At 44.3% G+C, this 17,431-nt stretch overlaps 1 protein-coding gene across 1 annotated transcript; it reads right to left on the bottom strand.

The window, feature by feature from the left end:
• Positions 1–6,735: 6,735 nt before the first annotated feature.
• Positions 6,736–16,760, bottom strand: LOC134395469 (zinc finger protein 11-like). The gene is made up of 4 exons (XM_063121632.1): positions 16,737–16,760; positions 16,013–16,094; positions 11,777–11,983; positions 6,736–9,863 (listed from the first exon to the last, which is right to left on the bottom strand). The coding sequence occupies exons 1-4, from the start codon at positions 16,758–16,760 to the stop codon at positions 6,736–6,738; spliced, it is 3,441 nt and encodes a 1,146-aa protein (XP_062977702.1).
• Between the last annotated feature and the right edge of the window lie 671 nt (positions 16,761–17,431).

Below are 17,431 nucleotides of genomic sequence, written 5' to 3'. Positions count from 1 at the left end.
TGTATGAGGGCATTTGATTTCAGAGGGGGGTGGGGAACTCAAGCAGAAAGATTCACGGGAGGCAGCAGGAGGGGAAGCACATGTGGCAAAAAGCCAGCTAGCCCAGGGAGATCAAGATGCAACAAAGACCATCAGGGCTCCTGTACGTATATTTCTGCAAGTAACATTTTTCCAGTTACATGAAAAGCAGTGTGGTGTAGTGGCTAGAGTGTCAGACTGGGAGTCGGGAGATCCAAGTTCTAGTCCCCACTTGGCCATGGAAACCCACCGGGTGACTTTGGGCCAGTCACAGACTCTCAGCCCAACCCACCTCACAGGGTTGTTGTGAGGATAAAGTGGAGAGGAGGAGGATCATGTATGCCACCTTGGGTTCCTTGCAGGAAAAAAGGCAATAATAAATAAATAAATAAATAAATAAAATACTTTCTGTACAGTGGACTCCAGTCCATGAAAGCATATTAAATTTGTGAGTCTTTAAAGTGCCACAACATAATGCTTTTGAACATAAACGAGCAATCCTCCCCCCATATCTATTCATCTTTCTCTAGCCTAGTGCAAACCCCTGATGCCAAGGAGGACCATTCAGCCTCCAGAATCTGGCCACATGGATGACGTGCCCTCCAGAAAGATGACTGCAAAGCCAAGGAGCTCCAGACACTCAAGCCAGCCAGCCGTACATGCGGTACCTTGCCCCAAATTCAGACACTGCTGCTCATTATTCAAACTCTTTTTACAAGCACCTCAAGATAAGAGAGGAAGCAACAGATGAGGAAGCTTGGAGGAAGCAAGGGATGAGGATGGGCTCTGGCACTCCATTTGATATGCGAGCAGCCAATGCGCCTGTTTTTCCTTTTGTCAGGGTCTTACTGCCAACAATGGCCCGGGGCACTAGTGCAGTTGCTCAGTAGCAACTGGCTGGGCAAGTCTTTGCAGAGTCAGGCACAGTCCAAGAAAACAGGATGGCAGTGGTGCTGTTAGGCAATTTTAGACTTAATGAAAAAAATGAGCGGACTGTGCTTGGAGAGGTGGCAGTCTCACCTCTAGTTTAAAAACCTGGTGCTTTCATTCTACACTCCTTATTAGTCTGCTAAGGGGGTGAATCCAAAGGTCTCCTAGTAACAGCAAGGCTACGGAGTTCAGAGGGAATAAGCAGGCTTGTACTAAGGCAGGTGATGGCAACTGGGGCAGCTCTAAAGATCCAGGACACTGCTCAAAAAAGATTCCAGGGCCCATGCCTAGGTGGGCCTATTCGTAACACCACCCATGGTCAAGCTCCTTGCGTTAGCAGCAGCAACTGCACCGTGAATGGCCGCAGTTAAGAATGTAATTGTCGCTTTTTGCAATTAATTTTCTTCTGACATTGCTGTTTACAATTCCACCCCTATAGGTCTTATATATAAATTTGAAACACTCCATAAGACTCCCATGTCTCTGAAGAAGTAGGATGTGGGCCACAAAAACATATACCAGAATAAATGCGTTCGTATTTAAGGTGCCACAAGGCTCTTTGCTGTTTTTTCCTGCAATAGAGTAACACTGCTAGCCTCCTGGGAATCAGAAAACATGAAGCAGATATTGGAAGGCATGTGGACATTTCACTTGAAACAAGAACCGCGGGTGGCACTTTGTGTCACGGTTTCCCTTAAGATGTGAACATCCCCTTCCCTCCCCTAATTCTGGAGGCCTTTTCCACCACCACACCTGCTCCCACAGCAAGCTAATCTCTTTCCCCACTTTCCCCCCCTCTCCCTTTTCCCTGAATCTCCCTTACTTGAGCCATGTCTACAACAGCCATCTCCCTTCCACCAGAAGTTTAGGAAGGTCCTGAGTCAAACAAGAGACATACGGTCCCGCAACCTGTTGAGGAGCAAGAAAGGCACATTTCAGAAAGGGCTTCTTTGAGCTCTTAGTCCCGAGCCGGAAAGTTCGTTCCCACACACCCCAGATCCTGAAGTTTTGGGGATACGTTGCAATGTAAAACAAACGCTACCCCACCCACCTAAACGAAGTGAATTGCCCTTGATGCTTTTTGAACAGTTTTAAACAAAAGCGAGCACAGCTGCAGGACCCCAATATCACAAACACACCCAAATCCCACGCCACCCACCCACCCTGCTTCCACTCAGAAGGCCATAGTAGCCACCCGCATTTGGGCATGTTCGATTTGGGCAAAGTTGGCGGGCCATCCCTCCGCTCTCTCCCCGTGGGCCAGCCCGTCTTTCCCTGCGCCTCCCATGGAGACAGGAGGTCTCGGTCATGGTTCTTACCTCGCTTGCTAGCTCACTCACCTGGGTCTCCAAACCCAAGGCGCAACGGCTGCAGGGAAACGGAGGGCTGATTCCACTCCCCAGGGTCACTGGTGGGCTGGAAGTGGTTGCAGCGTCCGAAGGCCTTTCCACTAGACCCACGATGTTCTACGGAGCCTGGAGTGGCCCCAGCCAGCCATTTCCAGGGAAAATCACCATCTGACCCAGCAGGTAGCCGCTTAAGCATCCAAACGCCCGAGGGCAGCGAGGAAAAAGAAAGCCGCCTTCAGCCGCAGCCAGAGCCCTCTGGTGGCCGCCTAAGGTTGCCACCTTTTTTCCTGGTGGGGCTCCTGCGCTTTCGATAGTTGCGTGTGCACCAGCAGGCTGAAAAGGAACAGGTGCAAATTTCCCCTGCATTATGGAGCCCATGCATACGACTGTTTCATTCGTTACCTTCATTACTCCCTCATACATACACACACACACACACACACACTTTTGGAAGGTAGTAAAATAAGGATCCATGAAATTATGAGGATCCTCATAGAATCATAAAATAGCAGAGTTGGAAGGGTTGCAAGGCCATCGAGTCCAACCCCCTGCTCAATGCAGGAATCCACCCTATAGCATCCCTGACAGATGGTTGTCATGTTTTCATATGACGTTTAAAGAGGACACCCACAAAACCACCATCTAATCACATAGTACATCTGCTGCCACGGACTGAACCACAAAAAGCAGGGATCCACCACTCATGGGTGTGGCCATGGTGCAAAAACATAGAAAACAGGAAGGGATCCTCATGATTTCATATGATTTTTACAGAGCAACCCCCCACCCAAACCACAATCCAATCAGTGAGCCGATCAGCCTCCATGGTCAGAACCACCATAATCAGGGATCCACCACTCGTATGGATCCTATACTTCTCAGAGCCAGGGTGCGGGGTGGATTCAAGATGCAATTCTTTGGGGGGCCACTGGATTTTAATATAGTGTCCCCACAAATGCACTGTTACATCACAGGGCACATCATAAGAACATAAGAAGAGCCATTGATTACGATTTCGTCATGTGGATCTCATATAAGATTCAGATCCATGTTTTTGTGTCATAGTCACACCCATGAATGATGGATCCATGGTTTATATGGTTCAGTCCGTGGAAGCAGATACAATCTGTGATATGATGGTGTTTCGGTGTATTTGTCTTATAATCATGAGGATCCTTGCCTCAGATCCATATTTTTGAACCGTGGCTACACCCACGAGTGGTGGATCCTTGATTTTGGTGGTTCAGTCCACGGCAGCAGATGGGCTCTGTAATTGGATGGTGGTTTGGGGGTGTTGCTCTGATTTTATGGATCCTTGTTTTACCCAGACCCCACACTTTTCAGCCAAAATTTATAATTTAAACCCAACATATAGCTACAATATGTGGATGTATCTCTCAGCCTAGCCTATCTTAGAGGATTATTGCAAGAATAAAAATGGAGGGGTGGGGGAAAGAGAGAACCATACATGCCACCTTGAGCTTCTTGGAGGAAAGGAAGGATATAAATGTACTAAATGTACAAGTATAACCATGTTTGGATCCAGACATGGCTATACTTAGAGTACACCCATTGAAATCAGTCGGACTTAAATTAGTCATGACTCAACAGGTCTACTCCAAATATAACTAAGTCTGGATCCAACCCATAATAAATTAGCTTCACCTGTAAACACATGCATATGCCAGGCTATTAACAGTGCAGGAGCCATGACAGCCTCCCTTTCCTAGAACTCAGGTGGTGTACATCACTCCCCTCCTCATGTTTTATTCTCACAACCCTACAAGAAACATTTTGGCCATAACAAAATGACTGGTCCAGCAACATCCAGTAACCTAATCTCTGTGCCAATGTGCCATACTGGCTTCCATTTGTATAACTGAAGTAAATAAAGCCCTTGCTGTATTTCATCCTCAGAGCAATAAATAATACCCTGGATGTAGAATTGCTCTCTTTTTTCTTTCTCTCTCTGTCTTTCAGGAGTCCTGACTTCCAGGGCTATAACAGCTGGGTGTTAAAGAGCAACTCCAATCCTAAGAGTTCTAAAATAAGGAACACATTGGGCCAGTTCACACAATCGCCACAACCCAGCGTGGCTTATTTAAGACATGATGGTTTGTGTGTGTTGGCAGCAAGGCCCTGACAAGAGGAAAAGCACCCTAGTTAAATCAGCAGTGACTATAGGGTGGTCTTCGTCTGGCTTTCCCCTAATGCACCTCAATGGAGATCTCAGGTCAGCAATGCATGGCTCTTCTCCCTCCCATCATAGTCTCATAACCTAGTGATTGGTGACAGGCCCAAGGTTATCTGGGGATTAGAACCTGGATCTCTCTAGCCTAGTCTATCACTTTAACCACAACTCTACCAACTCCTCACTTTTCCTGAGATGCTACATTTCCTGTGTCTTGTCTTTTTAAAATAGGACAGGAACTTGAAAAACTCCCAACCCAATCCCAAGCATGTTTGCTCAGAAGAAAGTCCCACTTGTTTGAATACAGTTTGGTTCCAAGTAAATTTAAGAGAGCAATCCTATACATGTTTAGACAGGGGTGGGTGGGAGTCCTACAACATTTTTTCTGACTAAACATGCATAGACTGTAACTATGTTAACCTTTGCCCAAGTGCATTTGTACAGGTAAAGACCTAAAGAAAATGAAATACATACTTTTCAATCAGCTTAAAAAGTTCAAATATATGCTTCTCTTGATCCATTCAGTTTTATTAGATGTGCTGCTGCTTCCAGTTTGCCTGGCTATATACTGAAATGGCTCACCTTTTCCTGGCATATTTTTCAACCCTCTGGTATGTAAGGAGTCAAGTTTAGTAGTATCTGCTGTGTAATGACCATTTGTGCCATGTTTTTCTCTTCTAATTTCGGCTAGATAATCTCATATTGACACGGGGCCAGGCATATCTACAGCCGTGTCTCCCTCCTCCCACTCCCAAATAAAATCCAGAAAAACAGATGCTAACAAAAGTTTTATTTTTAAAAAGCCACACACTGTAAAGAATTCAACCTCAGGGTTTCGGATTAACCCAGTGATTAATGACAACTGTTCCTATAAAATAGCCGTAGTCACAAGGTGTCTATATGAGAAATTTGGGTTCATTGGATTCATGCCAAAGATGGACTCCATACAATTATTCTTAACAATCCTGTGTATTTGGTCCTTGTGTAATGTAAAAACCTCTCAGTTCTAATTTCATCACTTACTTGCTTCATTATCCCTTACTTTTTGTGCCTTCAGTTATTATAAGACAACTTCCCTTTTTTTGCCTATAAAACATTTTCCAAGAGAAGGGGGTGGGGGGAGAGAAAGAAAAGAGAGATTGAGAAAAAGGTGCACAAGCAACAACCTTGCCAATGCCCTATTTAATAAAGGGCCTTGCTACGGAAGCTGAGCATATGCTTTCAACAACCTGCAACCTCCAGATGTGTTGGGACTACAGTGCCCATCGTTTCCGGCCAGGCTAGCTAGGAATGATTGGAGTAGCCATCCAACATATTTGGAGGGAATCAGGTTACAGAAAGCTGGTGTGCATTTTCCCTGCCAGTTCCAAAATAGGACAGTGGCCTGGTTCAGACAACACGCTAAACCATGCTGCTTAACCACAAAATGGTTAAGGGAATGCATTAACCTTAATGCATTCCATTAACCATTTTGTGGTTAAGCAGCATGGTTTAGCGTGTTGTCTGAACCAGGCCAGTGATTTGAAATACTCTCCATCTGATTTTAATTCCCAATGCAATTTGAAATGGAAAGAAAACTCTCTCTCTTGAGTTCATTTAGCACCAATTTATTACCAAACAACTGGATTGATTCCTGCCACCATCTTTTATTAACATCCTCAGTAAAATGTTTCATTTCTAGATTTTTTTGGGCATAAACATATTGCAGAAGATGAAAGAGGAACTCTGAATTAGAATTCAGACCATTTCAACGTCAAATCAAGTTGGTCAGATATTTTACAACACTTGTTTTTTTGATTGGGCAGTGGATGTTTTAGGGGGTATTATGGGATGGTTCCCCCATCCCCTATACCCACCTTTTCCTTTGGCAAGGTAAACTGGTCACTTTGCTGTTACTATCATCATTATCTTCCTTCACTATCCAGTACCCATTTCTTTCAGGAATTCAAAATGAGAAGACCTCTATATCACAGGCATCATGGAGGTCCATTTCTTATGCTGAGACATCTGAGTGATTTGAGTCTGAACAGATAAAGTGGATTCAAGCTTCAGTTTCTGAGGTAGTTTATGACTTTTGCTTATATAAAGAACCTGGGCCATCTAAAGATGCATGTGTGTTTCAGTCCAGACAGATCCTAGCTAGAACCCCATGGCGGCACTCTTAGAACATCAACAATTGTCCCATTTCAACTCCCGAAATTATAGAAAGATGTATTAGGAAATCTGATCATCATCATGAGGGGCCTCTTATGAATTTGTTTTCAAATGTGACTTCAAATGTTTTTTAAGGAACCAGTTTGTTATATACCCTTTGCCACACTCTGTACATTTATATGGCCTCTCTCCCGTGTGGATTCTCAAGTGACACTGAAGAATTGATTTTGTTGTGACTCTCTTGCCACAGTAAGAACAGCAATAAGGTTTCTCTCCTTTGTGGGCTTTCTGATGTTTGAGAAGGGAGGCTTTTGACTTAAACTGTTTCTCACATTCACTACACTGGTAAGGCCTGAGGTCTGAATGAGTTATCTGATGCCTTGTAAGGTCTTTGGGGTGGTGGAAGCTTTTCTTACACATTTGGCACTGATATGGTCTCTCTTCTGAGTGGGTTTTTTGATGCCTCATGAGGGAATATTTGTTCTTCCAGGATTTCCCACAGTTAGAGCATGTATAACTTTGCTTGTCTGTGATGATTCCTTGATGACTACTGTGGCTTGAGCTGTCCTTGAAGGGTTCCTTACCCTCAAACCCTCCAATGGAATTTTCTTCTCCACGGGTGCTCTGATGTTTAGAGAGAGCTATTTTACCCATGAAGGTTCCCTCATTCTTGGGGCACTCTGGAGGATTTTCTTCCTTGTGAAGCCCCTGATATTCAGAGGAGACTGAACGGTCAGTCCATTTGTTGACATTTCCTTCAGGTTGGCCGGCTTGATCTTTAGTGAATGCTGCACAATCCCTAAAACGTTTGCCACCATCAAACCCTTCAGCAGAATTTTCCTCTAAGTGGCTGCTCTGATGTCTAGCAAGATCTGAGCTGCCCACATTCCCAGAACACTCGGGTTTTTTCCCTTCCGTGCAGACTCCCTGATGCCTAGAATAGACTGAATTTTCAAACCATTCATTGTTATGTCCCTTGGCAAGGCTAATTTGAGCTTTAGGAAGCATCAAGTTGCCAATGAATGCTCTCTCACACTCTAAGCCTTTAGAAGAATTTTCTTCGAAGTGATGTTTAGTGCAGGTGGAGCCACCCCCACGCTCAGAGCATTCAAGGTTTTTCCCTTCCATGTGTAGTTCCTGATGCCCAGAGAGGGTTGAAATGCCAGACCAATTATTAGAATTTTCTTCCGTGTCACTAGCTTGATTTTTAGCCAAGACTGATCTGTCAGCTGGATCTTTCCCAGTACTGGACAAGTTATCTGGATTGTCTTGCATATGCATGTCCTGATGCCTAGAGAGGGAGTATTTTGTTCCAAATGCTTTCCCACAGATGGAGCACTGATAGGACCTTATTTCCATGTGGATGCGCTTGTGTCTACTGAGAGAGTAATTGGTTCGGAAGGCTTTCCAACAGAAAGAGCATTTATAGGACCGCCCTTCCACATGTATCTCCCGGTGATTAGTGAGGGCATATCTGTAGGTAAAGGCTTTCCCGCAGATGTCGCACGAATAGGGCTTGCTCCCCATGTGCAGTTGCTGATGTCTACGGAGGGATGAATGGGTTCTGAAGGCTTTTCCGCAGAGGGAGCACTTGTGCTGATAGACCTTTTCTTCCTCGTGGGCTTCTTGGTGATGCGCAAGAGTGTACCTGTGCGCAAAGCCTTTCCCACAGACATTGCATTTATAGGGCTTACCTTTTATGTGGATTTGCTGATGCCTATTGAGGACACTTTTAGCTTGGAACACTTTCCCGCAGTAGGAGCATTTGTGCTGCGGGAGTTGTTCTTTGGCCTGATCCTTCTGAACCTTAGTGAAGGGCCATCTACAGGCAGACTCCTTCCCTTGGCTGGAACCATTTTTGGGTCTGCATTCTGAGTGGGTGTGCTGATGCCTCTTGAGATTATATTCGGTTGTGTATGCTCTCCCACAATTAGAGCATTTATAACTTCTTTCTTTCAGGGGAGTTTCCTGTTGGCCAGCGGACAGCATGCTTTCACTCTGAAGGGAGGCGTTTTTAGATTGTTCTTCTGTGTGAATTCTCTGATGATTAGAAAAACACTGGGTGTTGCTGAAAATTTTCCCACAATCATGGCACTCATTGAAATTATCTTCCATTTTACTCTTTGGCTGCCTAGCTAGCATTGCATTGGTGCAGAGGGGTTTTCCACAGTCAAAGCATGTACTGTGTTTCATATTTACTTGGATTATCTGATTTCTAGTGAGCTGCACTTCTTCCTTGACAACATTTCCTTCACCTGTCTGTTCATGTTGTTGCTCTCTCAGGTGCATTCTCTGATGGTTAGCAAAACATCTCTCATTCTTGAAATATTTCCCACAAACAGGGCACAATTTGTCATATCCTTCCATGACGCTTCCCTGATAAGGAGTGTGTGTCTCTTTTTCATGCATTTTCTGATTGTCAACGCTTCTGTTGTCTCTTGAATTCTTCTTGCACTCTGGCCATTTAAAAGTAAATTCACTCAAGTGGAGCCTCTGAGGTTTGATTAGGAATGATTTCTCCCTGTAGTTTTCCCCACTGCCAGAATACGAAGTCCCATGGTCTTCGATATGGCTCATGATTCGATGCCTAACAAGGTCTTTCTCTTTCATGAAGCCTTTTCCACAGACAGAGCATTTAAAGAGATTTGCTCCTGAGTGGTCCACCATTAGATGCCTAACAAGATATCTCTCCTCCATGTAGTTTTTCTTACAGATAGGGCATGGATAGGTTGTCTCATTGGTGTGTGCTCTCTGATGCTCAGTAAGAGAGGCTCTTGTAACAAAGTTCTCACCACACTCAGAGCATTCATAGTGTTCCCTTCTTGAATGGGATTTTCTCTTATGTTTTTTTCTTATATGCGCATTGAGATTTGATTTCTCAATGAAACATTTGTCACAGGTGGAACATTTATAGGGTTTCTCATTACTGTGGATTTTGAGATGTCTATTGAGGGACGATCTCCTGCCAAAGCTTTTCCCACACTCACAGCATACGTTGTGGCTCTCTTGGACGTTTATTCCTTGCGGGCTGTTACTACTATCTCCATCATTTTCGTTGGCGTAACCAATAATGCCTTGCGGTTGACTGCGCCAACTCTCACTGGCTTCTTCCTTCCAGTGATTGACAACACATTTACCTAGCAAACCTGCACGTGGCTTTGTGACCCTGAAACCTTCCTGCTTAACATTTCTCTCTTCTTTCTCACTTGTTGATTCATCATCTGCTGGGATGAAGAGAGAAAAGAATGATTTTATAAGCAGGCTGGATAGAGGCCATCATTTGGGGGTTTTTAGTTTAGAAAAAAAGAGGTAAGGAGGACATGATCAAGATTTGTAACATTATGCGTGTTGAGGAGAAAAAGGTTTTCGCCCTCTCTCATACCACTCGAATTCAGGGTCACCCAAAGAAACTGATCAACAATAGATTCAGGACAGGTAAACAAAAACACTTCCTCCCACAACATATAATTAGCTTATGGACTTCATTGCCACAAGAAGCACAGTACTGAGAACCTATTATACCTGTCCTGAAAGGTATACACTGGTTGCTAATTGCATTCTAGGCTCGATACAAGGCACTGGTTTTAACCTTCAGCATCGTAAGGGTGCTGCCTGGAAGCCTCGAAATGTGGAAGCTTACAAGCGTCCTATGCAGGGTGGGAGGAGCAGCTTCCTCTCGCTCTGCATTTTGGCTAGATGGGCTTTTTCCCATCTAGCTGGGGTATGTTAGAGTGGAAGGCAAGGAGGATGGGGAAGCCTCGGGATATATCGTATCCCAGCTTCTGCAGCCCCCTCCCCTCGCAGCCGCATGCCCACTCTGTGACCTCGGAAAGGCAGCCAGCGTGATTCCCTAGCTGCCGGATGCGAGGAGTGGGCAGGGAGCACGGATTCCTGGATCTGCAGTCGGTGTGCTATCTGGGGGTGCATAGGATTCTTCCCTCCATGGCGTAAGACCTGGCTGTCTAAGGGACCGCCTGATTCACTATGAATCTGCTTGAGTATTAAGATCTCCCAGAGAGGCCCTTTTACAATTGGCCCCCACTCTCGCTTGGCTTTTAGAAAGGGTGCAAAGATGCAACTTCTTCAACTTAGACTTTTAAAATGTGTCATTTTTAATGTTTTAAAAGCTCTCGTTTCTATCGTTGCAGGGTGTTATTGATTTAAATTGTACATCACCTTCACAGCTTTTTAGCAGATAAGGCGATATATAAATGTTAATAACAAATCAGAATAAAGTGATGATGGCCCCAAATAGAGAGGGCTTTAAATGGGGGTTAGACAAATTAATGGAGGAAATGAGGTCTTTCAATGGCTATATGGAACCACCACATACTTAATCCCAATTGTAACAAAGCGGCAGGATACTATCGCACGTGTCCTGTTTGTGGGCTCCCTGGTGGTATTTGGTTGGCCACTGTGGGAATCTATTGTTAGACAAGGACAAGCCTTCAGTCTGATTCATCAGAGCACTTATGTTCACAGGGAACTCAGTAAAGGAATCAGGAATTAAAAGGTCTGCCTAGGGCAAGAGTGCAGAACCTCAAGCCTGGGGTCCCAAACTGGCCCTTCTGGGGGTTCTGCAGATGGCCATGCGCCCCCGTCCCCATCCCTGTTCCCACCACCACCGCTGATCATTTAGAGGTTTCCCAGATTTTGTGCAGGTTTCCCCCCCCCCCATTCTAAAAGGTTGGAAGGCCTCTCCTAAGGTTTAGTTGCTGGCAGTAACAGCTTTAAGGTACGATATGCTGATATTTTGGCCCCGCCCCTTTTTCATTAGGCCCCGCCCATCCCTGTAATGCAGCCCCTGAGGGATTCCTTGAGATGGAATTCAGCCCTCTGGCTGAAAGAGGTTCTGCACTAAGGAAGCTGACTCTGCAAGATCAGCCTTGCCCACGTAGTTCCACTATTCACAAACACTGGAGCCATGTGAGATGGGCCACATCTCTTACGCAAGTGTGTTAGAAGTGGGTCTTGGTCCCAACAATTAAGTGCACAACTCCTCTGACAGCCTTGATACACCGAACCAATATTCTACCTATCCAGCGGGGAGGCTAGTCCTGAAGACGAGATACATAGGCAGTGACAAGCAAAGGCCTGGTTTTAGGAGGCAAAGCATTTCAGAGGCAACCCTGACCTGAACTAGATGAATCTGAAGAGGGCACGCTCACAGGGCTCCGGTAGGAATTCCACCCAATTCTTGTCTCTGGCCATTCTTTCACTGCTTGGTTAACCAGACCTTCGCTGGCATCGTTGGCAGGGCACTGGTTATCTGGGGCCCAGGGTTCTTGTATTTGTTCCAGGTGGACAAGCAGTTCGGGTCCTTGAAGCTGAAGAGGGGAGGCTGAGAGAGGGAGAGGAAAATCCAGGTGAGTATTGGGGAAAAGATGGGGTACAAATAAATATAACAAAACAACAACAAAAATGGAAAGAGGAAAGAAAATCAAGCCTGGCCAACTGGCAACTTGGTTTCCAACATTTCCTTTTCAGAAAAGGCTGTTCTGCAAGCAATCACTCGCTAGCTTTGGGCCACCTAAATCAGCTTTGTATTTAAGGACTAGCCTGGCAGCCCTAGGCAACCAGGAATTCCCTGCAGGCAAGTGAGGGGGCTGACAGATCTCTCTATCCCTCTTCCACCAGCATGTCTGTGTTGGCTGCAGAGAGAAGGAAGCCTCCATACTGGAGAGCTGCTTCTTTGACCAGCAAGGAAGCACGGGCATAAAACGCCCTTTTAGCAGACTAGTTTAAAAACACACACACCAAAAAGCAGGCTAATAAATAAGCTCACAAAAGTTACAAGCCTGACCTAAATACTATTACTTTTCAAGGCTGGGGGCTGCTTTGGACCTGCCACATAAGTGATACGCAGTGCCTCTTCACGGATCCATAGCCCAGTGGTAGACCAGTGTTTTCACAGTTTAAAAGGTCCCATGTCCAATCCCCAGCATCTCCAGTTAAATACAGGCCTCAGGTAGCAGCTGGGGGAAAGGACCTGGGACATCAAGAATTGGTCAAGGCTCTCAGGTGTATGCTCAGAGCCCTTTGAATGTTGTGCAAAAGACATGATCAACCCTGTAAAGTGGCCCTTAGGCAACAGCATAAAGCAAAATTTATTATTTTAAATAGTGTGGTAGTTTGACAAACAGATGTGCTTCCACTGCTGTTTTAAAGTGATTTCGTTATCGGTTTAATGCCGTTAGAGCTTTCGGCTGTGCACATTCACAAAAACCACCCGCAAATTTCTAAAATGCATTTCTAAATAAAATAAATGGCAAAAAACTTCTTCCTGAGCCTTGTAAAGCAGGCATGGGGAATGTGTGACTCTCCCAATGTCACTGGATCGCAACTCCTCTTAAGGCCTTACCACTGGCTACGCTGACTAGGGCCGACAACATCTGGAGGACCACACATTCCCCACCCCTGCTGTAAAGACAGTTCGGGTTGAGGAATAACCTGCCAAGGATCTGAAAAGAATAGCTTTCTTGGAGTTACCAGAAAAACTGTTGAGAAATGGTTAATTCTCCTCTCTCAAAGCAATATAGAATGCTTTATTATGAAATGCCAAGTGATGCGCAACTGAAGATACTTACTCTTAAATTTGAAAATGTAAATAAATAAAAAGTAGTGACTGTTTTAAAGGGAATACACAAACAGGTTAACAGTGAATTCTGGGTTAAGTTATGAAAACAATTGCCAAGATGACCTCAATGTTATCCAAAGAAAGAGTGTTGGATTGTAAAGCCCTATCACTTGGGTCATTTATTTATTGATTAAATTTATATCCCGCAATTTTTCCTCCAAGGAACCCAAGGGAGCATACATAATCCTCCTCCTCTCCATTTTATCCTCCCAACAACAACCCTGTGAGGTAGGTTGGGCTGAGAGTCTGTGACTGGCCTAAAGTCACCCAGTGAGCTTCTGTGGCTGAGTGGGGACTAGAACCTGGATCTCCCAACTCCCAGTCCAACACTCTAGCCACTACACCACACTGGCTCTCGTTTTTTCTACTGTTTCAATTTCGAATGTATCACTGAAATATGGGTATGGGTTTTTGTTTCAAATGCAAGGCACGTTTTTCAGTCTTGAGCTAAGCATTTCAGAAAAAAATCTTATAGCATAAATGCAACGGGCCCATTTCTTGTAAATGAGCATCAGTTGATGAAAATGAACATCCAAACCACCAGTGTTCATCAGTTAGATGAATGAATAAAAAAACAATTTCACTGAGATGTTTCTTATTTATCGAGCAGCAGATTTTGGTTTTCTAAAATGCAAGCATTTGCTGCCGCTGGCAATCACCATCATAAAAGAGGCATTTTGTCCTATTAAGGAGAGAATGCCACTTCAAACATGTTGCCTATTGTGACATGTGAATGTATCATCAGAAAACAAAGAATGTTTTTTCCCCCTTTGGAGCTATTGTTTTATTTTATATGTGAATATTTACATATTTAAATGCTTAATCAACCAACTAAGGCTGTAGTCCTATGCAAACAATCTTAGGAATAAGTCCCATTGAACACAGAGGGCCTTACTTCCATGTATATATTCATAGGATTGTATTACATATGCAACTAATTTTCTAATTGGTGACAACCCCAATATTCATGTATACATTATTGATTTAGAACCTCTCTCCTATCCCATCTACCAAGGGCTCAGGTTACAATCTAAAAACAACCCATAGTTCAATAAGAACAAACTAAAAGGTAAATTAACAGTGCAAACCTAAACATGTCTACTCAGAAGCAAGTCCTATTAAGTTTATTGGGAGTTAATTACTCAATACACACAAATTATGTGCCCCAAAAAGCTGAATTTTGTGATTTGTATGTGTCATGCAAATTAAACATACTTGCTTTAAGGCTACCAGGAGTCATAGAATAGCAGAGTTGGAAGGGGCCTACAAGGCCATCGAGTCCAACCCCCTGCTCAATGCAGGAATCCACCCTAAAGCATCCCTGACAGATGGTTGTCCAGCTGCCTCTTGAATGCCTCTAGTGTGGGAGAGCCCACAACCTCCCTAGGTAACTGATTCCATTGTCATACTGCTCTAACAGTCAGGAAGTTTTTCCTGATGTCCAGCTGGAATCTGGCTTCCTTTAACTTGAGCCCATTATTCCATGTCCTGCACTCTGGAATGATCGAGAAGAGATCTTGGCTCTGTGTGACAACCCGTCAATCTTCTCTTCTCCAGGCTAAACATGCCCAGTTCTTTCAGTCTCTCTTCATAGGGCTTTGTTTCCAGACCCCTGATCATCCTGGTTGCCCTCCTCTGCCTAGATTTCAGTGCAGTCCTATACATGTCTGCTCAAAAGTAATCTCCACTGAGTGCAATGAGACTTGCTCCCAGACGAATATAGGACATCAGCCACAATCAATTTAGGGCGCAATCCTATGCATGTTTAGACAGAAAAAAGTCCTACAATTTTCAGCATTCCTCAGTCAGCATGGCTGTCTGGGAAACGCTGGGTGTTCTAGGACATTTTTCTGTCTAAACATGCATAGCATTGTGCCCTTAAAAATATTTGGTTTCATTAAAAAGGTGTCATTCCTTGAATAATCAGGCAGCAGACTGCTATTTCAGTTAAATCATTTTACACATTATTTATTTATGATTTAATAAGCGTGACTTTTAAATTGCGAGTAGCACTTTTTATGTTGTTTTAATATGGTTTTATTGCTTTTAAGTTTTTACGTATTACTGTTTTTATGTGAATTGCCCCATGTCTTGGTGGCATTTATTGGAAAGGCAGCATATAAATAAATAAATGTAACTTTTAATATAAACGTATTATTAGGGCGGTTTTCATCCCCCAAACAAAGCAATTCAGCCTTAGGAGAGTTCCTTCTTCTTTCTCTCTCACAGAGGAGGTATATTTTGCCTTGTATATATTTAATCTAGTTTTCGGGTTTTTTTGCCAACATACAATTTCCAGAGAAGTACAATTCCTTCCCTGGGAAGAAAGAATGACTATTAACCACTCTAAGGCTGCAATCCTATACATTTACCTTGGAGTAAGCCTTACTGAACACAATGGGGCTTACTTCTGAGTAAACATGCACAGGACTGCACTGCAAGTCCATGGTGTAGCTATACCCGGCAAATCCTTAGCTCTGCTACTCTCCCATATAGCTCCCATTGTTTTCTTGAGATGCTGTTAAACTCAGACTTGGGCAGGATCTACACCACTGCTTTGTAACGGTTTTGACAACTGTTCAGTCCCCAGGACACATTCCATACACCGTTTTCAAACTGTTATATCCTGCTTGGTGTAGATCTGGCCCAGGACAAGGCCAGTTTAACATTACAGCACTTGAAAAAATGTACCCTTAAACCTTAAAGGAAAAGAATAGGTAACAGCCATCTCACCCATGAAGATGGTGTTGTAGCTCTGTTGCAACACTTCCCTGTAGAGGGTTTCTTGATCAGGGGGCAGGAAATCTTGCTGGATCTGAAACAAATAGAAAACCCCACCCATTCACTCACAGAAGGCCTCAGACCTAGAAGCTGTATGCAGGAATTTCACTCCCCCCACTCCCAGCCATTCAACACAACCCCAGGGCATGTTAAGTGTGTGTGGTGGGGGTGGGGCAAATAAAAGCTTTATCACACCAGCTGTTATACTGTGCAATCACTGCGAATTGCATGCAAAGGACTCAGAAGTTTTCCACCTGATAATCTGCTTTGATTGTGAAGTACTCCCAGGCATCCTGCCTTAATTGTGCAATAAAGCCAAAAGATTCACCGTATTTAGCCCCTACTTTTTGAGCGTATCTTCCGAGCCGCCGCTGGGGCGCAGGAGCAGGATTTTAAAGAAATGCTTACATCTGCGTAAGCTTTAAAGATAAAGACACCAAAATTGGCACAGTAATAGATATTAGGGAGAGCTTAAAGCATACCAAATTTGAATTGAATTGGGTCATCCGTTGATTTTTTAATGATTTTTTTACATTTCCCCCCTTAAACTCACTTCCTGGTATGCAAAGGATCGCTGTCGCCTGGTAGCAAAAACAACAACTGCGAAAGCTTAGCGCTACGGGGATAATCCGAGGGAAGCAGGTACGTGGGATGAAGCTTTAAGTCACGTATTTACCTGTGCTGACTCCGCTTTAGCCATTTCCCCCCCAAAAGTGGCTGTCCTTCACATGGAGAACCTCTGGATGAAGATTGAGAAGAAAACAGTGCAAAGATTTCAGAAAAACACTACTATTTAGGGCCGAACTCCTGCCTCCTTTCTATAGGTTTGGTCTCTCCCTGCCCCGTAGATCATCTATGGGGTGGGGGAGGCTATCAGTGGCTACTAGACCTGATGGTTATGTGCTACTTCCAGTACCCAAGGCAGTAAGCCTGTGTGCACCAGTTGCTGGGGAACATGGTTGGGAGGGTGCTGTTGCACCATGTCCTGCTTTGTTGGTCCCTGGTCGACAGCTGGTTGGCCACTTTGTGAACAGAGTGCTGGACTAGCTGGACCCTCAGTCTGATCCAGCAGGGCACTTCATATGTTCATCACAGCCTTTACTCCACCCACTTCCTCTGAAGATTCAATCTATATATGAATCTTCTGATGTACAGCAGTTTCTCAGAGGGATCATCTTTCTCATTCAAAGGACCTACTAACTCTGTCTTCCTTCAAATCCCTCCTCAAAACCCATCTCTTTGATAAAAAACTATTGCTTTCACCCCTTAGTTTTCATTTTCTCCTACATATGTGTAAATAAAAAGCAAAGGAAGTTGTGCTGCATTAGAGGGAGGGATGGAGAGCGAGGGAGGGAGGGAGAGAGAGAGAGA

The sequence above is a fragment of the Elgaria multicarinata genome, chromosome 3, assembly GCF_023053635.1.
Source record: "Elgaria multicarinata webbii isolate HBS135686 ecotype San Diego chromosome 3, rElgMul1.1.pri, whole genome shotgun sequence".
Classification (NCBI taxonomy): Eukaryota; Metazoa; Chordata; class Lepidosauria; order Squamata; family Anguidae; genus Elgaria; species Elgaria multicarinata.
Note: the sequence above shows the minus strand (reverse complement) of the source record. Positions and strands in the feature narration are given on the sequence as shown.